Source organism: Fukomys damarensis, unplaced genomic scaffold, assembly GCF_012274545.1.
Source record: "Fukomys damarensis isolate Sample0158 unplaced genomic scaffold, DMR_v1.0_HiC HiC_scaffold_5, whole genome shotgun sequence".
In the NCBI taxonomy this organism is placed as follows: domain Eukaryota; kingdom Metazoa; phylum Chordata; class Mammalia; order Rodentia; family Bathyergidae; genus Fukomys; species Fukomys damarensis.
Window position 1 is genome coordinate 67,418,499 of NW_022900917.1, and position 25,146 is coordinate 67,443,644.

Here is a 25,146-nt window from a genome sequence, read left to right on the forward strand (position 1 = left end):
ACCCGTGAAAAAAAAAAAAAAAAAAAAAAAAAAAAAGTACACCTGAATCGGGACATACACTGCTCTAAGTGACTGAGTTTACTTGTTCTCACTGATGCATAATAATCCTATCTTTTTTTCATTTTGCACAGAGGCATTTGAGTCGCCCCATTGCTGCTGCCTTGAATGTTCTTGTACATGTTTCTTGGAGGACCTAACACCATACAGTACATGCAATCCCATGGGGCACCCAGCTCAGTGACCGATTTAACGGAGCCCATTTCCACACATACACTTGCCTGCAGCTGGTCTGACTGAATTTCTGGCAGTCCAGACTTCTTGCAGATTCTCCCTGATAATCATCTTTCCCAGCTATCTCCCCGCCTAAAGAACAGCTTCTACTTTATTTCAAATCAACTGAGGCTAAGAACCTGAGCAGAGCCTAACATTCATCCTCAAAAATAAAAAACTGGAATGAAAAGCCTGGCAAGGAAGTCCTGGAAAAATCAGGGTTTTTTTGGGTTGGAATCTGGGAGTTATACCTTTAGAATAAGGGGGGAAAGGAAAGAGAAAACAGAGGAGGATTAGCAGGACATGAAAACAAGCTTCAATCAACTCAATTCAATTAGTTGGTGAGCTGAGACTCCAAGTGGCACATTATAAACTCGGGTTTTAAGAATGTAAGGTTGTCTTACTATTAACAAGATCAATGTAATTTATTATACTGGCCAAGAAAACTGAAAGTCAACTGCACTGGAAGAGAATAAAGGTTCTAACTCAACAAACGAAAGCTAGCCAATAGTACTTACCAGGCGTGCTGCAAGCCACGGGAGTAGTGAGAGTCTTTGGCTTTTCATTCTGGTCTAGATCTGACCTTCTGTCACCAGCAGGAGTGGCATTTTGCTTTGGCATCACATGGTAGTAAGATGGGGCATATCTGGAAGAGCTGCAACCTGACAGAGAGATGTGGGATTTGAGAAAACATTCCTACATTTCAGAACTACACAAAGCATTAATTAAAAGGTGTGATACATCTGAAGCATCTCTTCTGATGCCAAATGTTTTTACCTCTTTTCTTCCTAGATTCCTGAATCTCTTCACAAAGTTTCTCAAAGTCTTCATCAAGTTCTTCTTTAATTATTGCATAGGCAGTGTCTCTTAACGCACAGGCTCTGTGCCTAATAAGACGATCTGGAAAGTGAATAAACAAATACAATTAATTTTCCCCTTTCAAAAACTTACCAAAATAAACTTAATATGCTGGACTAAAACACTGTAGTAGCCATTGCAATTAAATAAGTTATTAGAACTGTTATTCTGTGTTTGATACTTAGTCTAATGAACATCTAATTATGTCTTTTTTTTGGTACCAGGGATCAAACTCAAGACTGTGCTTTTGAGGGAGGGAGCAGCACCACTGAGCTAAATCCCCAGCCCTGGACTTTTTAAAATCTTTTAAAATCTATTTTACTACAGTGTTTATTGTTCTACTTAGAGAAGGATCATTGATGTACAAAGTCAATAAGCTGCTCTGTGGCTCAGCAGATATACCACATAATTGTTACCGAGAAACCTGTATTTGGCCTTGGCCTCGGCCCTCCTGACAGTGTGACCTGGAGCATGGTTTTCAGCCTTTCTGAACTTCACCTTCCTGGTCTATAGAATGCAGAAAGGGGATTGTGAGTTTTTGTGTTTTTTTTTTTTTTTTTTTTTTTTTTTTTTTTTTTTTTTTTTTAAATTGAATTTATTGGTACATTCTAGGTAGACACTACAGTTATATTCATTACTGGGATCTTGTACCTTTACATGCCAGGTCTTAGTTCTCATTTTTTTGACACAGGGTCTCACTATGTAGTTGAGATTGACCTAGAACTCACTATGTAGCCCAGGTTGGTCTTGAACTCATAGCGATCCTCCTGCCTCAGCCTCCCGAGTGCTGAGATTACAGGCGTGTGCCACCATGCCCGGCTTGTGACGTTTAAACAGCATTGTCAATCTAAATTATTATATGATAGCACCTGACATGAAAAAAAATTAATCCTTATTATTTACTCAGCCCCAATAAATCCTGAAAAAGAAAGTACTAATATTCACCTCCGGGATCTCTGTCTGGATTGTATTCTAAAGCATTACTACAGATCAAGTCAATATCTCTCAAATAGTCTTTCACAGTCAGATACTTGTGTAGATCAATTTTACTGATTACAGATGACAGGTCCATCGGTTGCTTTATCACAGTGACATAATCAGGAACCTAAAATTCAAGCAAATGATCAAATCACTAAATTAACTCAAAACATAAACAAAGCATTTGACATTTCTTTGCCAAACAAAATTATAGGGCAGAGAATAAAAAGATAAGGATAATATATTCATATGAAAGCTTTGACTCTAAGGCTATTTTATTTCTACTCTTCAGCAGCTGTCTCCTCCAATAATATCCTGTATCTTTCACAGTTCAATTGTCAACTCAAGACCTGACTCTACTTAATTCCAAATGTGCAGCTCATGGCAACATCATGCAGCACAGCGACATTCTCAAACAACTTTCTGAATGTTTGGCTTTGGCAGAATGACTGTCTATTTTCTGCAGGACAGGACAATGTATGACACATACAATTTAGTCTCTGCATGTATATCTCAATACATGTTTCCATACAGAGATAACCAGTTCAGAATGTAGCAAGGAACTACATGAACTATCCCTGTAGTTTAGAACACATCTGATTCCAAACGGTAAATTAATACCTCGTCAGGGTCAACAGGCTTAGTAAATGCTCGGAACCGTTTGTCGATAGCAAGCCTATGTGTGACATTTCTTAAGAAAATCCTCAGTTCTCTGAAAGTATCTTCTTCTTGTTCTTCCAGTCGTTTCACTTCTTCTGCTGTCAGTGGTCTTGGCTCAGGTGGTGGTGCTACTGGCAGGACCTCCAAGGCCTGCAAAACTGCACAGGAAGGGAAAACTTTAGTTCCTACTCTTGCATATTACTGCGGTGACAGTTCCAGCACCTGTAGGGTTGTCTTCCTTACATGAGCCAGGAACCCAAGCACTTGGAATATGGAAATACCACCATAATCTATCTACCCTTACATCTCTGGAAATAACTGATAACTTGTTATTTAAAATGGTAATTCCTCAAAGTCGTTGCCTCTGTTTTATCTCAAGATAATTTAATAGACTATTAAATGCTTGAAAATACATTATTTTCCAGGTAAGAATGTTCTCACTATAGTTTTCTTTACTAGTTTTTGAACAAATGAAAAATGTGGTTTACATAACAAAAAATTTTGCTTTTACTGATATTCAGGGAGTACAGATGCTTAGGAGGAATACGAGATCTGTCCCAATAATTGGCAACATATGAAGAAGTAAGGGATATAATTAACAATATCCAATGTCTGATTCACAGTATGAAGAAAACTATGATGGGGTGATTAATTTTGCCTGGTGAATCAAGGAAAACCTCATAATAAAAAATTAAGCTCTACTAAAAGCTTAAGTAGATCTTGTAGACAGAAATGGGGGCCACGGGAAGTGTTACTGACAGCAAAACTGTAAGAATGAGAGCATGTTATAAATAAAGACAAAGTGTTTTTAGCAAGAACAGGTAAGGAAAAGGTAAAACATAAGTAAAAAATATGCCTGGAAGGACAGAATGGGGTCATACTATGAAACACCTTGTGGGCCTCAAGAATTCTATCTGGACAGGAGGAAGCATAGATTTTTAAGCAGTCGCTGTATCAATCACATGACTGAGGCTTTCAATTTATGCTATTAAACAGCTGTCAATAAATTACTATATATTAAACTTTGATACGGTTAACTTACCTGCTTTCTTTTTTGATACAGGAGGCTTAGCAGCTTGTTTAAGAATTAAATCTTCAAAAAATTTTGTCCGTTCTTCTTTGCCTGGTAACTGGACATTAAAAATCTCCCCATAATCATGGAAAAATAATTCTTGCACCTTAAGAAAGGAAATAATGCAATATATACAGAATAAATACAACAGTAAGCTGTTATACACATCTTTAATCAAAATTTATATAATCAAGAAGTGATGTTTTTAAACGTCTTTTAAATACATTGTTTATGAATAAACTGCATATGCCATAAATTAGGAACCAAAAACCATAGACTCCTCTTAAAACACAAGCATTCAAACTACAATCAACACAGCAACTGACAATATTTTATTATTATTTTTTAATTAAGAAAACTTTTTACTTGGTACTGGGGATCAAACTTAGGCCCTTGCACTTGTGAGGCAAAGCGGCGGAACCATTGAGCTAAATCCCTGGCCTGATTAACTTTTACAACCAGTGTGATATGTGAAATACAAAAATGAGTGGCTGTTCAATAAAAATTACAGACATAAAAATAAAGTGTTGGCAAAGGACACGCAGAAACTAGAAACTGGATTGCTGGTAGGAATGTAAAACGATACAGCTGCTGGAAAACACTAAGATAGTTTCTCAAAAAGTTAAACAAACAGGGCCAGGGATTTAGCCCACTGGTTCAGCCACCTGATTTGCAAGCATAACGTCCTGAGTTTGATCCCTGGTTAACTCCTCCCTCCACCGCCAAAAAAAAGCCAAAGCTAGACAGAATTACTATGTGATCCAATAGTTCCATCACTATTTATCAAAAAACTAAAAGTGAAAATTCAAACAGCCGCATTTACACCAATAATCACAGCAGCATTATTCACAAAAGTCAAGAGGGAGAAAAGCCCAAATGTTTATCTATCAGATCAATATATAAACTGGTGCACATTGCAATGAAAAATTATTTAGCCTAAAAAGTAACGTTTAGATGCACAATGCAGCATGCACACTGAAGTAAGCCAGAAACAAAAAGACAAATATTTAAAAAAGACAAATGTTGCATTTTATATTCTTCTATCAGTAATTAAAATAAATTCTTAGAGTCTGAGAGTATGACAAGTCACCAGGGGTAGGAAAGGAAGGACGAGAAGTCTTGTATTCTCTTTGAATTCTTGTTCTTGGAAACATATATGAATTCCATGCAAAAATTCAAAAAATTTTAATCTTGAGCATAAATGGGTTAATAAATAAAGAGTCTCCATTTGCAATAAAGACCAAATTTTGGAAAAGGGGAGCGGTAATACTCAACATCAGGAATATACCTAATGGCACTAAATCACATGCTTAGTGATGGTTCAAATGTCAAGTTCTGTTACATTTATGTTAACACACACACACACACACACACACAAGAAATTAAAGGCAAAACAGGTGCTCAAAGATATTTCACACAACAAAGCTCTCAACCTTTTCCAGTATTACTAATGTTCTTAGGGGATATTACTCACAAGTACCATTTTTGTATAGTTTGTTGATGTTGTCTTTGACATACAGAAGTTTACATGCATAGCTGTTGCCCCTTCAGCCCTGAAGTCTCCTGTACCCTAAGAGTACTGCTGTAGTCATGGTGACATGTAATCCCCAAAGCCAGGCCACTAACCAGTAGAACCCTCAGGAAGGGATAAATAAATAACGCCTGGGCTAGGGATTTAGCTCAGTGGCCTTAGTGCCTGCCTTGCAAGTGCAAGGTCCCGAGTTCGATCTCCGGTACCAAAAAAGTAAATTTAATAATAATAATAATAATAATAATAATAATAATAATGCCTCACAAAAGGCCAGCGGGGACAAGGTGGCCCTTTGTGTGCCCTTGCACCTTCCAACATGTGAGGACAGGATGCAAGCAGCTGGGTGGTGTCTTGAGAGAAGTGCTATCACCAGTGAATCTCTGGTGCCTAGACCTCGGCCTCAGTAGCCACTAGAACTGCAAGGAAAAAAATTCCTATTGTTTATGAATTACTCTCAGACCAAGATCTTTCATTACAGCAGCACAAAGACTACTTTGTATACAGCCTACCACGTACTCTATTATCCATTCTGACCTGACTGGCACCACTTTACTTACTGCAGCTTTGTGGAGTGCTTTTGGTAGGCTATTCCTCAGCGCTGCCTGCTATTAAAAAAAAAAAAAAGCAGGCCAAGGTCCATACTAAGTTTTCAAAATTTTCTTAGAAATTCAAGCACTTCGCTGGGTGTGGTAACACATGCCTGCAATCCAGCTTTCTGGGAGGCCAACACAGAACTCTTAAGTTCAAGCCCAGCCTGGGCATCTTGGTGAGTCTCTGTTTCAATATTTAAAGATGTGTGCTTGGGGGCAAAATACTGAGGGATGTAGCTTAGTAGAGAGGTCCTGGGTTCAATCCCTAGTAACGCCCCCCCATAATCAAGCGCTTTGTTCTTCTACATTAAAGTTTAGAATTAACTCACTTATATTTTCTTGAAATTTTTACTGGAATCTGTACCATTTCCCTTCCTGGTGGCCTGGAAATTATGTGGCACATTTCTATTTTTTTAGTGGTACTTTTTTTTTTTCACAGCTCTACCACTCTTCTTCCTTGTTCATTTCCTCTTCACCTATGTCTGCTCCTTTCACCCTTCAGGAGTTTTACTTTCGTTAACTAGGATATTTTATTTATAAAAGTCTCTAACTGGTTCTTTGTCACAGCAGTCTGTTTGAGACACACGTAAGATATGACTGTCTCCAAGATGGCCCTCTCTCAATGCTTATCTGGAAAGCTTGTCTTGCCTCTGAAACTTCTCTGTCCACAGGTACTATTCTGGGCTTTGTAGCTTCTACCTCCAGTGATTCTGGAAGAAACCAACCAAACTAGACACAAAATGTGCCTGTAATCTGTCTTCTGGGCACAGGGCTTCCCCTCTTCTTGGGACTTTAGCAACCATATAGAAGACACTGCTCTCTACCAGAGGACAAATAGCCCTGCTCACTGCTGCTCATTACAGGGGCTGAACATGAAGAAATCCCATCACCTCAGAACTGCCCCAGGTGTTTTTCAACTTCTTCCTAGTGCTGACTGAGAGCAAGAAACCAGACATTTCAGATTTGTGCACATATGATGGTTCATGGCTATCTTCATCACTCTAATCCCAGTGTTGAATTTCATGGGTTTGTGCATTTCTAATCTACAGGTGCCATTACTTCTCATCCATTCAGACCGATGAATTGTGAGAGTTCAAGGTGTTCCTGCATACCGATTCATTTTCTGACTAGTTTTGAGATGGACAGACTCTGAAACACTATTCCTCATGCTCAATGCTATACAGATGGCATCACGGACTCACTAAAATCTATATAACACTCAAAGTGGACTCACCTATTTGTGAATCTAGACTATTCACTTATAAAACGAGCAATTCCTACTCTAGCAATTCTTCCTCTACTATAGTGTTGTACTGGGATACTCGCTGGGAAATGATACCCTGAATGGGGAAAAGTTATTCTCTTAGAAAAGATCTTTTTGCTGGGTGCTCAGTGGCAGAGCATATGCTTAGCACATTTACAGCCCTAGATTTGATTCCCAGCACCAAAAAACAAGACAAAAATCTAAGCAGAATTCTCAGGCTTAATAAAATTTCCCAAGGTTAAAATGATTATATTTTTTATATTCACACAAAGAGAGGTTTGGCTAGTCTATCTTATTACCAATAGCATAATTTCATTATCTGTATTACAAACTGCAAAGTGACTGATGAAGTTTCAATTGACAGTTAATAGAAGACAATGGCACAATATGGACATTGAGCGGCAATCACTGACTGGGTTAGCTGGCTTCTCAACTTGGGTACTTTATCCTTCATTTATTTTGGATATAGCCTTTCTAAAGAATAGGAAAAGCAAAGTGACTCAATTTTAAAGAAACTATACAACGAAGTGCAATGTGAGGCGGCCTGCACACTGCATGTCCTGTTTCCTAGCGTCCCTTACAGTGTGACATGTGTACACCTGACTGGCTGAGCCGCCACTTCCAGATGGGGAACTCGCAGGGCCGGACCTTTCCACTGCCTGAATGGAAGAAACCTGGAGTGAATGACGAAAGGAGAAACCTCTCAGCCTGTCATGACCACATGGCAGAGGGCAAGTCTGCAAGCTATCAGCTGCCCTGTGTCATTAGCGGAACACGAGAACTACTCCAACAGTAATTCCTATGAATATATCACAGCGTAGAAGAAATTAGATCAGTATAAAGAAGTGTGGGTCACACTGGAGGCAGAAATGAACATGAGCATTCACATACTATTAGATAGATTCTATAATCCTACATGCTATTTGAGAGATAGATTAAGAAATGGAAGCCTCAAAATAAAGTAAATGTTTAGAATGGTCAGAGCTAACAAAACTGGGAGGAAAGTTTTCGCTTTATGCAGCATATTCACGTGAAAGAGAGACTGTGAAGGAGAGTACAGAACTAGATAATGAACCAAACTAGAACCGAACCTTTAAAGACCCTCCCCACCCAGAGTCTGTAATACATTTCCCAACTCTCAGGTTACACTGTCAGTTATTCAAGCTGAGCTGCCAGGCCACAACTGGTCTCTTAGCAACTCCACTAGTCTCTCAGCTTCAAGGCCTCTGCACTTGCTCTCTGGCCATCAGGACCTTGTTCTGCTCCTCAAGTGCCCAGACGCTCCCTGCCTTTTTCTTTGCAGGTCTCTGTGCAATGTCACTTCATAGCCTGAATGCCAAGGCCTCTCCTAACCTGCGCAACCCCACGCCCCATCCACATGCTCCAGCGCTGCTTGCCCGAAGTTTTCTTTGTATTGTTACTATTCTACACTTTTAAAACATATTTATTTCTCTTTCTGCCTCAAAGTGTTATCCCTATATAAGGGTGGCACACACCCTGGACAATTTAATTTATGGGCTTTGAGCCAAGCCAGGCAACATAAAGAGAGCTTATTTCTTAAAAATAAAGACAGGTAGAGAGGGAAATAACAAAAATTTAAAAAGACAAAAATGTAGCATAAAATTAAAAAATAAATCACAGAAGCATAACCCATACAGGAATGTGCTTAGTAGATACGAAGGCAGAACTACTCTGTGCACATTGTACATCTGGAAGGACACGCATTTCCTAACAGGGAGTTATGCATGTTAACCAGGGAAATGAGAGCCAGTGATGGGCAGAGGAAATCTGACCAAGGAAGGCCGCTGAGGTAACATCAGAGCCGAGATCTGAGAAAAAGGCCTACATCTGAAAAATATGTAAGAAAAGAAAATGCTAGGCAGAAGAGGCATGAGGTTTTGTTTACTACTGGTAGCTGTTTAAATTAGCACAAACTTGGATGGTAATTTAGTACTATTACTACAAGCTATTCTGCTTCTAGGAATCATGCTTAAAAATCCATACAGCAGTCAAGTGTGGTGGCGCACATGTGTAATACCAGCACTCCAGAGGCTGAGGCAGCAGAACTGCCAAGATTTTGAGTCCAGCGTGGGTTACATAGAGAAGGCAAGGCCAGCCTGAACTACACAGCAAGACCCTGTCTTGAAAAATCAGAAAAAAAAAAAAAAATACAGTAACGCTCATACAAATTAAAACACAAGGATGCTCAATGCAGCAGTATAATGGAAAATACTTAAAATACCTAACTACAGAAAGTTGGGTTAATAAAGTATAGCACATCAAGACAATGAAAAGGCCATTTTGGGGCTAGGGATATAGCTCAGTGGCACTATGCCTGCCTCGCAAGCGCAAGGGTCGATCCCCCATACCAAAAACCAAAAACCAACCAACCAAACAAAAAAACAAAAAAACAAAAACAAAACAAACAAACAAAAAAAGAAAAAGCCATTTTGGTAAAAGAGCAAACTATAATTTCCTTACTATACACATATAACATCCTACCCATTCTACACAGGCCAAACAGCTAACAGATAACTTCATCCTATTTTATTTACTTCCGTAACACCTGAAATTTTACAATTAAGCTGTGTTGACTTTGACAGACAACTGTCTTTTTAAGACTAACAATGTTTCTTCCATACATTACCTCTTCTGGCAGAGCAGAGTGGGGTTTGTCAGAAGTTGCAAGCAGTAAAACTGGAGCAAATGAAGGAATATTCTGTAATAATGTGGTGAATGTGGCTTTGAGTGTTGCCCCAACCACTTCCCACCACAAGTGAATATGTGGAACATAGACTATACTTGGGGCTGTTCTCTTAGCTTCACGAATCACCTAACGTAAATGAAAAAAAGCAAAAAACACCTCAGTTTGAGAATAAGCACATTAGTAAGCTAATTCCATTAGCTTGAAACAATGTTTAACTTCCCAGAATTATAGAAAACCCTAAAGTTTTAAAAATGTTTTCTCCCTCCTCCCACAACTGTTTTTAGGTGTTTTACAAAGTATCATTTTTGGGAAAACATAATTGCTTCAAAAGACTACAAAACAGCTCAAGATATATAAAATAATTTTTGTTGTGGTAATCAAAGTTAAACAGAAATATAAATATAAAATACTCATGTATTTTAAAAATTAAATATAAAAGTTGCAACAACAAAAACCACAGAATACCCGACACTAAGGAATAGTCATTGTTTTAACAAGACTCATTTAATTCTCACAATAATCATATTATTATCTCTATTTTGCAAATAAGGAAAACAAGGCTGAGATCTACTTTCCTTAGGCCATACAGCTTAAGTGATATATCTGAGACTTAAATCTATATTCTTCAATGATCAAGCAATTACACATAGATCTATTTAATAAACCAGAACAAAAATCAAACCAAATCAAAACAACACCCCCCCAAACACAATGTGAAAAATAATAAGATAATTTTAGTTTGGCCTCTGGAAGACAGCTTCTTCCTACAGTTGTCTGTTTCAGCAACAAGGAAGTACCTGGGCACATGTTTCTTCAGCAGATGCAGTGCTGACTCCAAAGAGAACAGGAATGTCCAGTGTATAGACAGTGAACTTTTCCAGAGCATGGATGACAGCTGGTGCCACATGAGAACCCTGTCCAAATCCTGGTTCTCCCACGATTAATATTCTTGGTCGGAAAGACATGGGTTGGTAACAAGTATTTCTGAAAAAGTGATTAAAGAAAAAAATCAATGTTTTACCAAAAATAAGCTTAACTGTTTTTCCCAAATGACTGACTACGAACTTCTGCAGGTCCTGCCTACATTACCAGCCAATCACAATAACGTGGTTCCTTTAGTTTCTGGTAACAACTGACTATTGCATATTTTAGTACTATCAAATGCTGACAACTGCAACAAAATATTTCTGATACTTTAACTTAAGTAAAAAGCAGACTGGTTACCACCTGTTATCCTATCAAACAAATCTCACATATTTTAGGGAATTTACACCAAAAGATTTGCTGGCAAGGAAAATATACCTATTCAAATGAAGAAAATTAAAATTTTCTTTTGCTTTATGAAAGGATTTTCGAGAAGGTCCATTTTCATATACTGATGGAACATCATCATCACTGTATGCCAAATCGCTTTCTAGAAGAGGACAAGAAATATCTACAAAACAAAAAAATTATTAAGTTTTTACATAATGTTTCAGTTAGCAAATAAGCATGTTTCAATGAAATTTTTAAAAAACCAAAAAATATTTGTGTAGTTACGAAGTTTTGTACCTGCATCTAGCGCTTTACTTGCTTCGACCTCTGCATGTGGAAAGACTCTCTGCAATGCTTCTAAGACTCTGTGCACAGTACTCTGCAGGAGGGGCTTCACAATGGCAGACAGGGCCTGCCCGGGGGATGCCACAGCTCTCTGGGAGGCTGGTACCATCTTCCGCATGGCTACCTCAAAGTCCTTGGCAGAGATATTAATTGAAGAGAGATCCAACTGCAGCTTCTCACTAGTTGTGTAGATCTGTGGGTAACGTCGACGCAGAGCACATAAGGCAGCTTCAGTGCATACTGACTTAAGGTCTGCACCACAGTAGCCTATGCCAAGCAGCCAGAGGGAAAATAAACAAGCAAACAAAAGAGAATCTGAAAACTCTAACATGGTCATGGTTAAAACAAAAATTAAAAGTCAACCTATCTACATAATAGCAAAATATTTATAAGTAATAGGAGTAAAATTCTCCTTTATGCAACGAACTTATAGGATGGCAATAGCCATCAACCAATCAACCAATCAGCCAGCCAATCTGAGCAAAGCACAGTGTGCAATCACAAAGTACTGCACAGCCTAAGGGTTAAGAGCAAGGGTTTAAAAATCAGACTAGGTTCAAATTCTACTTCGTTATTTATTAGCTGTGTGATCTTTGGAGATAACTCGGGCTCTGCAGGTATTTCTTCCTATGCAAATCAGAGATCACACTGCCTCATTCACAGGACTACTGTGAAAATTACATGGAAATAATGTACAAATGAAGCTGAACAGTGTGACCAGGAAAATGTAAAAATTCCATGAAAGATATTTATTATTATCTACTTTGTTCTCAAATTCTCCCAATGACCAAGGTGCCAGGAATGTATTTGACATCTAGGGATTTGAAGATGAAAACATGCCACAAGTGAAAGAGAAACAAATACAATCTTGGGTTTTTAAACATAACTTTGCAAGACACTACAACTTGTTCCAATTTTGAAATGAATGTAACATATCCTTTAACTGCTTAAAACAATGTTTACCAACACAGTTTTCGGCTACTTCTTCTAGAAATATGTCCAATGGTTTGGGATTCCAATCCCTTGTGTGAATCTTTAGAATCTCTTTTCGAGCCTATGAATAAAAACAATTTGATATTTTTGCAAATATAATAATGAAGTGCTCTTAAGTTTAGAATAATTTCAAGACAAACTACTACTGTCTTAAAATTTAAAGCAATCAATACTTAACATAAAAAGAAATATAAAACAGTAAAAATGAGCAAAAAGATGTATTTGTAAGAGTTCAAGGAAATCAGTTTCATTGTTAAACAGATTCGCATTTACAATGCCTGGGTTACATTTTTCATAAAAGTACATAAAAGAAATTAAGAAACTACTGAAATAGTTTATTCTGGCACATTTTAAGACTGTTTTTAAAGTACTGACAGTTCTACCCATATTTTCTTACATGGTTATCAAAAGCTTTACACGGCTTTAAAATAATGAATTAAAATTATTATAATGATGGTGTTCAGGAAAAAGCCAAGAATAAGGAAATGGCTAGACTGATTACTTCTTAAGCCACTGAAGCAAAACTGACAATCCAAAGGCTGTGCTTAAATTTAAAGAATTTTAAGAATAATTTTAGGTGGGCATTATTATACTTAGAGCAACATATTTTGTCAAAATCTGAGTGATGCTATTAAATTCTTACATCTTTATCAGGTAGGCTAAAAAGGAATTCTCTGTCAAAGCGACCAGGTCTTCGTAATGCGGGGTCTATGGAGTCCAGTCTGTTGGTGGCACCGATGACCACAATTTCTCCTCTGCTGTCCAAACCATCCATGAGAGCCAGGAGAGTGGAAACAATAGAGCTAAATCGAAAGATAAGACATATGACATGGCACTCAGTAATTTCTTCTTTGGTAAGATTTAATACATTAAACACATAAACAAATTCTCTCAGGGTATCTAGTTACTTTCAGTGGATTAAAAAACCCCGGTAAAATAATGTATTACATGGAGTACAGAAACTGAATTAACAGAAAACACAGTCTTTAGAGTGCAATAAATGAATCATGAAAATTATTTCGTAAATAATGATTTCACAAAGGAACTTGGGAATCCCTGGTCAAGGATACGACATCAAAAAAATTCTAATAGTTCCATGTAAAAAGGACCATTTAAAAAATTATGAAATGTACCATTATACATAAATTATTAAACGCAAGACACCAAAATCAAGTAGACTATACATAAAACATTAACATATGGAATTTTGGGTTGGGGGACTGGGAATGAATCCACGGCTTTGAAAATGAGTTATTTCTCTAGCCCCATTTCTTTTCGTTTTTTTGGTACTGGGGACCGAACTCAGGACCTTGTGCCTGCAAGACAGGTGTTGTGGCACTGACCTACATCCCTAGCCCTCCCCAGCCCCTTTTGAGAAGTGCTCCAGAAAGTTGTCCAGGCTGGAGTCAAACTTGTGATCCTCTGGCTTCAGCTCTCAGAGTGATGGAAAAATTGGATTTTAATTAAACCGATCTCTCTGTTTTCATCAATTTTCTTCTAAAAAGAAAAGACAGGGCACCAGCTCAGAGATGCCAGCTGTGTAGCCAGCCACCGCCATGAAGGCTATAGTGCAATGCTTTATCCGTGCCACTGTCACAGAATTAGTTCCAAGCCAGTGTCCTATCTGTTCTGAGGCAAAAGAACTGCTCCAAGTCCAGGAGTTCAAGGCCAGCCTGAGCAACAGAGAGAACCCTCCTCAAAATAAATGAAGTATATATATGTGCATATAAATATTTTAAAAAACCAAAACTCCCTAAACCAACTAAAACCATTAAAAAAAAAAAAAAAAGTATACCATAGCCACCAGGCACGATGGTGCACGTCTGTAATCCTAGCACTTAGGAGGGTGAGGCAGAAGAAGGCCTCAAGTTTGAGGCCAGCCCGAACTAAACAGCCTGGACTACATAGCAAGACCGTGTCTCAAAAAAAAATCAAACCAACCAAACAAAAATACCCCCAAACTTCACGTTATTTAATCCATAAAATAATCCACGTTACATGTAGGTAATCTGCTAAGAATCCATCACCCCAAAGTAAACAGTAATTCCTTAATATCTAATATCCACTTAAAAAACAACAACAACAAATTGTCTTAAAACAATCTTTTTGAACGAGGAGGTACTCAGGGCCTTGAGTATGCTAGGCAAGCACTCTACCACTAAGCTATACCCTCAAAATTTTAACAGTTCCATTGTACATTTTCCTGTGTCATGTGTTAAAAATCTGGGTTGTCTTATAAAATTTCATTTCCACATTCTAGAGTAGGTCAATTACTTCCCAATCTGGTCACTTACATGTCCTTGTATCTTTTGGTAAATTAATAGATGCAGAGGCTTAATAGATGCAGGTTTAATTACTTCTAATAGAATATTTCATAATAAGATATATTTAGGTATGTGTAAGAAATACTTTTTACAGATTTTATACTAAACTTCAATGTACAGAACAAAAAAATTCACAATATAGGGAAAATAGCAGAAAGGATGTTTTGTGGTATCAAAACATTTGAGAGAAAACTTCAGGTTTTTGAGAGACCTTGAAGAAAGTGGGCAGCTGAAATACTTCATATCTAAAAACGTATTTAGAAAACTCTACATTTGCAGATAAACCCTACAAGCCCTCAGGAAATCTACAAGTAATTTTCCAGCATGGTGGCAGCTGCAAGGAGAATTTCAGTAACAGATTGTTACTGTTCTGTAAGTTGGAGACAACCCCATGTTTCCTTACTTCTCCAGATTCAGCCAGATGTGAAGAACCTGATCATTCCTGCTCATATCAGTGAAGATTTTAGAAATGTGGAAATGGAGCTACTGGAATCTCCAGAAAGCTCTAGCTGGAAAAATAAATTCTATGACTTGCGTGCAGCATGAGGATGGAGTCTGAAGGTAGGACAAAGGCCAGCACAGTGGGTAGTTCTGAAAATTAAATCCTTACAGAGAGAATTCTCTGCCAAGTAACTTCAAGTCAGTGAAAGCACTTGGGATTGCACTTCTTACTCTGGATCATCACATGCCTTTGAGCAGCTGTGTTCAGCTTGGAATTATACTCCTGACGTCTAGTACCGGAAGCAGACTGGAAGATGAGTAAGTGCTGCATGTGCGGCTTTCAAACTAACGAACAGCCATGGTCTGACAAATTGTCAGTGTGCGCACAATGAACGGCAAGATCACAATATTTGTGCAAAAGCACACCAAGTGCAATCTTTCACCCTTCAATAAAAAGTTTTATTGTTAAAAGCTAAAAGCTCCATTATTATGAGCCGGGAATTTAGCTCAGTGGTTCCGCTGCCTGGTTCCCAAGAGCAAGGACCCAAGTTCGATCCCCAGTACCAAAAAAAAAAAAAAAAAAATCCCACTATTCTTACTTGATAGGTTCTGAACAGATAAGTTTCAACTCAAATATTAGTTTTAAAAAAAAAAAAAAAAAAAAAAGCTCCATTATTGAGTTTTTAAGACAAAAGATGCTAATGTATGAGTTATTTCTTTTCTAAACAAAAACCTCAACATTTAGGTTTAATTGCAGTGTTTGCACTTGGCAATAAGTAAGTGGGTTTGGTGGTAGTTTGGGCACTCATCTCTAACAGGTTTGCTATCTTTTTTTTTTTGGTACCGGGGATTAAACTCAGGTCCTTGCACTTGCAAGGCAGGCCACCGAACCACTGAGCTAAATCCCCAGCCCAAGTTTGCTATCGGGATATAGTAAGTCCCGAACTTATGAATGAGTTGTTTCAAGAGAATGTTTATAATTCAGATTTATTCCTAATTTGTTGACTGACAAAGTGGGCCTTGTAGAGTACACCTAAGTTGAAGACTTATGTTTTTGGCACAATTTCTCTGAGCTAATTTCTAGGAAAAGTGACTCAAGGGCCAAGGATTTAGCTCAGTGGTTCCACCACTTGCCTTGCAAGTGCAAGTACCAACTTGAATCCCCAGTACCAAAAAAAGAAAAAGAAAAAAAGGAAAGTGACTTAATGCAATATCTACGTGATTGATAAAGACATACAATCACATATTAACAGTCTTTGACCACTAACAGAACATGGCACAGATAAAATTATTTACTATGGTACTTGATATTTCAATTTACTCAATAAATGAAGTCATCTTTCATCAAATAAAGAAAGCTATTAAGGCTACAGTAAATACTGTTCAAGATCAGACAAGTCAAAACCTACCTAATCACATTATTATATCTTATCCATCCACTTTGTCTACAATATGAAACAATACTGCCATATATGAAGGCTTGCAAACATGTGCTTTAGGGTCGATTCATGAGATCATTTGAAAAGAAGCTCTGAAACATTAAAGATGAAGTGGGCCTAAGGGTAATTTAGACACAAGATGGGACAGTGGCTCTAGGAAATGTGTTCCCTTGGATAAGTATCTAATCATGGGGGAAAAGTGTAGTTTTTCCATCTTTATATGAAAAGGCCACGCTAGGAGCAGTGACACATGCCTCTAACACTGCATACCAGGAGGCTGGGTATGAGGACTCCGAAGACAGCCTTGCAACTTATCAAGGCCTTGTGTCCAAAAAAAAACAAGCCACAGGTATATCTCAGTGGTAGAGCATTTGGCTAGCATGTGAGGCCCTGGGTTCAAGCTCCACAGGCGGGCAGGGGTAGTTCTAGTATTAGAATCTTTTTGTTGTTGTTGTTACCAGGGATCGAACTCAGGACCTTGCACTTGCAGAGCAGGCACAGTACCACTGAGTTAAATCCCTGGCCCTTAGCATTAGAATCTTAAACAACAACAACAATAATAATGTGATAATGCCCTAAGACATATTTTGTTTGACCCAGAAAAGATCTTCAAAATACATGAATTAGTTGGAAGCATTTAAGATATTTAAAATTCTGAATATAAAACTCGGATAAGATCTGATTCTCAAGTCTCAGTTTATGCAGAGGAGCTAGCAGGATGGAGCTAATGAACGACAGCTGGCTGTGTGATGTGCAAGGGCACTCGGCCATGTTTTCCACTACAGCCCTCCTCTGACCACTGCTCACCTTATTTCTCTCAATGGCCTGGGGACTCCTGTTTGTATCATGAGCTAAATCTTCCGTAACCACAATTTTAAACTACTTAGAATACTCTGAAAATAGATTCACCCTTTCTTTGTGTACAATGTGCTAGGGTTCTGGTAGCATAAAAGGGCTATCATTTGCTTGTACAGTTTCTTTCACAATGTAACATTCCTTCACATAACACTGATTTAGCTCAAATATGGGGAAAAGGTAGAAAGTATTACCTGTGAATCTGGTCTTGCCTGCTTGACCGTACTGGAGCCAGACCATCGATCTCATCAAAGAAAATAATTGATGGGCGCATCTGATAGGCCTAAAAGCATGTCTGGAGGTCATTTACATGTTATCATAAAAAGCTTCAAATATTTGAATTCAATATTATCCATTTTCAAATTTGCTCTAGAATGTGATTTATAAATATGAACATACACCATTTCAAACTATTTGAAACTGCGTACTAGAATTTGCAAACTTAAAAGTATTTATAACTTATAAAACTGTAAATTCTACGAATTATGCTTTAAAGACCCAGACAAAGCTTAATAACATAGTTTAATTCACATTTTCAACTGGAAACATTCAAAGGACATACTCTGCTGGTTTTATACCTTAGATTTCATACAGCTGCAGTTACTGGGGCAAACACACAAATACATACTGAAGACTATGAAGACAAAGAAATTAGTGACAGTTTTCTTCCACGTCAGGATGGAAAAGCATAAAGAACAGAACTTCAGAGAATTCCAGAGAGATTTATAAGCATGTACATAGTATGTTTCAGAAGAGCAAAACGTATTATCTCACAATGTGCCATCAATACAAAGCCACTGTAGGGCGGACTAATCTTCAACTCCCTGTTCAGACATTATTTACTACTACTTATCACTGGAAGTTCAAGACCCACTTTTTCACAAGGTATGAGACCCATGACTCCAAAGAATGCAGACTAAATTATTTCCTTCTCTTCTAACAATAAAACGGTGAATTTTAAGTCAGTGTTATCTTGACATATAAAAGAAAATAATAAAGAAAAAGTATGTTTTTGGTGCAATTCTGAGTTAATTTCTTTTTAAAAATTTTTTTATTTTATTTATGTATTTTTTGGGGGTACTGGGGATTGAACTTGGGACCCTGTGCTTGTGAGGCAGGTGCTGGCACCAGAGCTAAATCCTCAGCCCAAATTTTTATTTTATTTTATCACATTCCACCCAAGCCTCCTCCCCTCCCTATGTACAAAAGTTTTGTTTTCATTTTTTTTCCCTTCTGTTTTCACTTTTGGTACCGGGGATCGAACTTGGACCTTGCGCTTGTGAGCTAGGCAGAGGCACCACTGAGCTAAATCCCTAGCCCTTTCACTTTTTTTGTCCCTTCCTTCCTTTCTCCCTTCCTCCCTGCTTGTTCCTCTCACCATTTCCCAACATCCATTACACATTTCAGTCCGTATTTCTACTTTCGGTTTCTCACACCCTTCTGAGTTAATTTCTATGAAATGGATTCAATGTAGCATCTACACAGATTAGAAATTGATATGAATTGCAATATCATACCTGATCAAATAGCAACCGAAGCTGTCTTTCAGACTCCCCTACCCATTTGCTTAGACAATCAGCTCCTTTCCTCATGAAAAATGCTACTCTTTTATCCCCTTGACTGCACTCATTGGCAAGTGCTCTAGCAACCAGAGTTTTTCCAGTTCCAGGTGGACCATAAAATAAACAACCTCTGTAAGACAACATGTTAAACACTTTAGCACTATATTAAAGAGTAGACTATTGAAACAAAACCGGGCAATTGATACTGTAAAATTCATACAGAAACAGCTTATAAAGCCTGTTATTTGAAACATTTTCTTTTACTTGCCATGCTCATATCACTTTAGCTTACATATACAATCATACAACAAAATCATGTATTTTGATTTTGGTGGGAAAGTATACTGTAAGGAAGGAAAAACAGAAAGTTTCAGGAGTTTGTTGTCTTTCCGAATTCACAATATTACTTTGGGTACTTCCAACATTCTTATGTTATTAATCTTTTAATTTCTTAAATTATATTTACTTCAAAAGTCACCAATGTTTAACTGTGACTGGTCTATACAATATTACCTTTATAAGAAAAAGAAAAAGCTTACTAATTTAAAATCAGTGTCTCCATTCTAGAAGATTCAGGGAGAAAAGTTGCATAAGGAAAAGGGAACTGAGTTGTAAGACTTAAAAATGGGTTGATCAGTAAAGGTAAAACTCATACACCAGAAGCAGTAACAGCATAGTATGCACTATGGCTAATATTAAAATATAATTAAATTACCTTGGGGGTTGAATTTTGAATTTTTCAAAGACCTCTGGATAAAGTAATGGAAATACCACCATTTCTTTTAGAGCTGCAATATGACTAGACAGGCCACCGACACTATCAAATCGTACCTGGTAATGGAAAAGAACATTAACAATATTAGATAAAAAAAAAAAAACAATCTGGTTCTGAGACAGGGTCTTGCTATGTAGTATAGAATGGCTTTAAACTCACTACTTAGCCCAGGCTGGCCTCAAACTTGCAGCAATCCTTCTGCCTCAACCCCTTGAGTGCTGGGACTATTGGTGTGCACCAGCACCCCGGCCCACCAATATCACATTTTGATCAGTATTAAAATGTTAAATATTAAAAGTTTCGGTTAAGAAAAAAAAAAATCCTCTTCCTTATTTCTTAGCATTGGAGACTGAACATAGGGCCTTTTCACTGAACTACTCCTCTAGCCCTTTAAAAATTATTTTTAAATTTTGAGACAGGGCCTCACTGGGTCACCCAGGCTGGACTTGAATTTGTGATTCTTCTGCCTCAGCCTCCCAGTGTTGGGAATACAAGTGTGTGCCAACACACCCAACTCACAGGTTTCAACTAAATAAAACTAAAATAAAGAATATTATAGTTCAAACATACATTTCAAAACAAAGTACTCACTGAAGAATCCAGTTGCATTGGATCAACATCAGCAAGGCTTGCTCCAATTTTCATTCTATCTTTATAGATTCCTCTTAACTCATCTTTCCGAAAATTTAATGGGAGGCACCTATTAAAAACATTTCAGATAACACACCCATCAACTCAACTTCCTCCCCAAATGCCATGTTAGAAATTATCATTTTTGTAATAATCAAATGAAAATATTCAGTCCTTAAGTCATACCACACGTACATAAAGTAATTCATGGTGGAGAATTCAGAAAGTGGCAATGTTCACTGTAATGGCAGGGTCTCACACAGATCATCTGTTATCTGCCAGACACGTTTAGTTTTAGGTGCTTTCATGTATTGTCGTTAAATCCTCACAACGGTCTCATGAGATATGATTTTCCTCATTTTAGAGGAGCGGAGGCATAGGAAGGGTAAGGAATTTGCCCAAGATCATCCAAGTAGCAAGAGCTAGGGCTAAGAATGAAACCAGTCTGTCTCCAGGCCTGAACTACTCTGATCACCTCTCAGCAAAACATTCCTAATTCACCAGCAACCTGCTCAAGCAACAATGTATCACTAGTTTCCAGAAGCACTCTCATTTTCATGGATAAACAAAGACTGTCTACATTAGAGAAATATACCTGAATGTCTCAGGAAATGCCTTGACTGAACACAAGTAAAAGCACACCATGCTGGCTTTAAGTAGTAATTCTTGCTGGCCTCAACTCCATGAGAAACTTCTTTGTTTCATTTTTAGTTGATGCATTATATGTTTATGGTTAAGTGTGATGTTTTGATACATGTATACACTGTGATGAAGTCAGGGTATTCAGCAAATCCATCACCTAATACATTTATCACTTCTTTGTGGTGCAATGTTCAGAATCCTCCTTGCTTGGTTACCTTGAAAGACTCCACGCAATGTTTCTAACCATACTTGTACTACTCTGCAAGAAAGCAACATCTCCAGAAAGTTATGCTATGAAATTTAAGATGCACAAATTTTCAATTATAGCTTCTTAAAAGATAATCCATTTTTTTTTTTTTTTTTTTTGGTATTTTTGTCCCTAAAATCTAAACATATTTATACAAAGACTGGCATTATCCACCACATTTCATGCATCAATAGCCACAGCTAGGTCGGTCTACTTTATCAGGCAGGGCAAACCGAACATGATGGGCAAGCAGAGCTCAGACAGAGACAGTTTGGATGCCCCGTCACCTATCATGTTCCTTCCCACTGCTTGGCCAACAACTGTTCTAATGGAGTCCCAGCACTGCATTCTGATTTGCCCATGTATGCCTAGAAAAGCTCGGACAAGGGAGGGGCCCTTTAGTGAAAAACAACCCCTGTTGTGTCCCAACAAGCAGTCTACATGCCGCTTCTGCAACACTGTCCACCCTAGTCCTCCCACTACTGAGCCCAAACCCCCAGCAATAAGGGGGATGGCTGCCCAGTCACTGGGGACCGCACCTCAGCCCCATCACCAGGACTGCCGGTACTCAGCTCTGGGGCTCAACTCCCCACAGCAGCTTAGTACCTCTTCCTTCTCTCAATATACTTTCCTCTCACTCTGCACTGACTTCTGACTCTTCTTCCTGTGCCAGACAGACAAGCCCAGGAAAACTCCAGGGTGGGCCGGAGACCCCAGACCCATCTAGGGACATGAAATGTCCTTGACTTATTTGTTCATAAAATTACTGTGAAAAATCATATGAGTTTGTTAGGTACATGTAGGCTTATACACGGAGTTATGAAAACAGTAAAGCTTCCAATTTTGTTTGAGGTCCTCAGTAAGAATGTATTGCAAGTGGAAAAAATATATTTGAAAAAAAAAAACTCCCTCAAGTTAGTGCTCCCTAAGCAACATAATGGTCTGGAAGAAACCACCACATGCTCTGACCTATTGTTTTAGATGTAGATATTTCTAATAAGACAGAACTCTGCTTTATACATTAGTCTGTGATAGAACTTCTTCATTAACCAAGCTGTCCCCATTCCCAAATTATTCTATTTCTGTACTACTTTTTAAAAATTAGCTGGTTGGGCCAGGGATTTAGCTCAGTGGTTCTACAACCTGCCTCACAAGCTTTTGCAAGTCTTGAGTTTGATCCCCGGTAAGAATTAAAAAAAAAAAAAAAAAAGCTGGTATGCTGGGCATTGGCACACATGCCTGCAATCCCAGCACTCGGGAGGCTGAGGCAGGAAGTTCACTATTAGTTCAAGACCAGCCCAGAATACATAGTTCAAGGCCAGCCTGAATCATATAAAGAGACCCTGTCTCAGAAAAAGCTAAATATTAGCAGGTAGTTTATTTTAAAAGCCAATATGGCACTCACCTATTGATAGCTCTGTTACGGCTCCTTTTTCTTCGCCTTTCAAAATGCTGTTCATCTTCAGAGGAGGATGAAGAAGTAGAGTCACTACTGTGGATTGCATGCCTTCGTCTAAAGAGGAAAATTAAAATCATGGATCAGAGAGGGCAAGAAAAAAAAGGGGACAGAACACAAGCATGAGAAATACCTAATGATCCAAAAAGGTTTATCATGAAATTAATATATTAGTACTTGCTGAAGTAAGCTTTGTGAGTTAAATCTTTAACTGAGAAGAAAGGAGAAGAAAAGATGGAAGGGCTGTGGAAGTTATTTAGTGTTTATTAAGATAAGAGAGTATCCACGCAAAGTGTTTTCTTAATTTTGATACAAATCACTTATTCTCAAAAAGAAGAGTAAACTGGATTTAATGGTTTATACTTGTAATCCCAGCACTCCGTGAGGCTGAGACAGGAAGATTACAAGTTCAAGCCCAGTATGGGCAACTCCACGAGACTGAGTCTCAACATAAAAAGACATTGGGGATACAGCTCAGTGGGAAGGTCCCGAGTTCATCTCCAGTATGGAAATAAGGGAAGGGGTAGTGATAGAGTATTACAATCTTTGGGATTGTAATTTGAAATGTCAACTAACTCTGAAAAGATGAGATTAAAAAAAAAATATATATACAAGAGTATCAGTTAAAGTTTAAAAAATGCTGCAAGAGCCATGGGTGCAACTAAGTGAAAGAACTCCTGCCTACCATGCATCATCAGGCCCTAGGCTTGATGCCCAGCACTGCCAAAAAATAAAAATAAAAATGCTGGGAAATAGTAAGAAAATAATGTCTTTTATGTACAGTGTATCATTAATCATATATTCACAACTCTATTACTTAACAACTTTGTAAAGGTGGATGTTATATTCCCATAGTAGTTTTCTTACAATAAAAGATAAAAAAACCAAAACAAACACCCAAATTCTTAGACTGGTTGATAATATTAAATAAGATGTCAAGCACTGTAAATACTCACAAAAAATGTCATAATAATTTCTACCAAAGCATTCACAGAAAAACAAAGAATCTGGCTGGGGAAACCTTTAATCATTCTATTGGCTGAGAGTCTATTTCCTGAGTCAGAGTATAATCATGGTAAGCACTCAGAACAAGGTTCATAATCTACTGTCTATATAATGCAGGCCCAGAATTTTCTATCTAGAAACACCCTGGTACAAGATAATTTATGGTCTCCGTCTGTCCTATTTCCTATGATTAATCATGTTTTACTTCAGGATTAATACATTTTAGAATTACTAGTATATATGAGTATGCAGTTCTGACTCAAACAACTCCGGTGATTTTCATGTTATATAAAAAGAGAAAAAATAGTTCTCCACTTGTCCAAATACCTAAGACCACTTGTGTGATCTTTAAATAAAATTGTCTGATATAAGTGTGCAATTTTATTATATTTTTTGGTACTGGGGATTGCACCCGGGTCCTTGTGTTGCGAGGCAGGCAGTGGAACCACTGAGCTAAATCCCTGGCCCAAGAGCGCAATTTTATATTAAGAATGAACTTGCCTATCATCATTAATATCACTAAAAAGTATCCATATAATTAAGACAAATTTCAAAATTAATAAAAGTGACTAACATTTACTGAATCTTCCTGTACCCGCTTAACACATTATCTCAATATTAATTAAAATTTTGGGCAAGTACATTTTTAGTGGACTCATTTTACAGTCAGGGCCAACATGGCTTACAAGTTAAAAACTTGCTCAAGGGCCGGGGGTGTAGCTCAGTGATTCTGCTGCCTGCCTTGCAAGCACAAGGACATGAGTTCAATCCCCAGTACCAAAAAACAAAAACAAAAACTTGCTAAAAATACCAGCCTTGTCACTAATGGTGTCAGATTTTAAACCTACATGTCTATCCCAAAAATCCACGCTAAATATATTACTACCCATGTTACTTCCAGTTATTTCACAAGCTGATAAGGTTATAAGCAAACAGTTAACAAAACCATGCGTACCCACATAATATTTCCAGTATTTGACTTAAGTATAAATCTTAAATACCAAAGTACAGCTACGCCGGGTAAATGCTTTTACCTGAGTTAGCAAATTCTCATATACTATGAAAAAGGTGTTATTATCCCTATTACACAAATTAAAGAAACAAACCAAAGCAGAGGCTAAGGAACTAACCCAAGGTTACTCACTAATAAGTGACAGGGCTTAGCTCTCACCGTAGACAGCCTTACTCATGGGACTGGGTTTCTCAGCCATTATTCTATATTGCGAAAGGTCATTATTACAATGTAAA

General features: G+C 37.8%; 1 protein-coding gene across 1 annotated transcript in view; it reads right to left on the reverse strand.

The window, feature by feature from the left end:
- The window catches only part of Atad2 (ATPase family AAA domain containing 2), a 64,003-nt gene that overhangs the window by 9,936 nt on the left and 28,921 nt on the right, over window positions 1–25,146 (reverse strand). The window contains exons 11-26 of the mRNA XM_033759228.1: window positions 22,843–22,950; window positions 20,510–20,618; window positions 19,859–19,974; window positions 19,099–19,273; window positions 17,776–17,864; window positions 13,166–13,325; window positions 12,493–12,583; window positions 11,482–11,796; window positions 11,233–11,365; window positions 10,728–10,914; window positions 9,871–10,056; window positions 3,809–3,944; window positions 2,728–2,924; window positions 2,074–2,233; window positions 1,048–1,170; window positions 789–932 (exon numbers count right to left, since the gene is read on the reverse strand). Coding sequence (XP_033615119.1) covers window positions 789–932; window positions 1,048–1,170; window positions 2,074–2,233; window positions 2,728–2,924; window positions 3,809–3,944; window positions 9,871–10,056; window positions 10,728–10,914; window positions 11,233–11,365; window positions 11,482–11,796; window positions 12,493–12,583; window positions 13,166–13,325; window positions 17,776–17,864; window positions 19,099–19,273; window positions 19,859–19,974; window positions 20,510–20,618; window positions 22,843–22,950 — 2,429 coding nt within the window. The remainder of the gene's footprint in view (window positions 1–788; window positions 933–1,047; window positions 1,171–2,073; window positions 2,234–2,727; window positions 2,925–3,808; window positions 3,945–9,870; window positions 10,057–10,727; window positions 10,915–11,232; window positions 11,366–11,481; window positions 11,797–12,492; window positions 12,584–13,165; window positions 13,326–17,775; window positions 17,865–19,098; window positions 19,274–19,858; window positions 19,975–20,509; window positions 20,619–22,842; window positions 22,951–25,146) is intronic.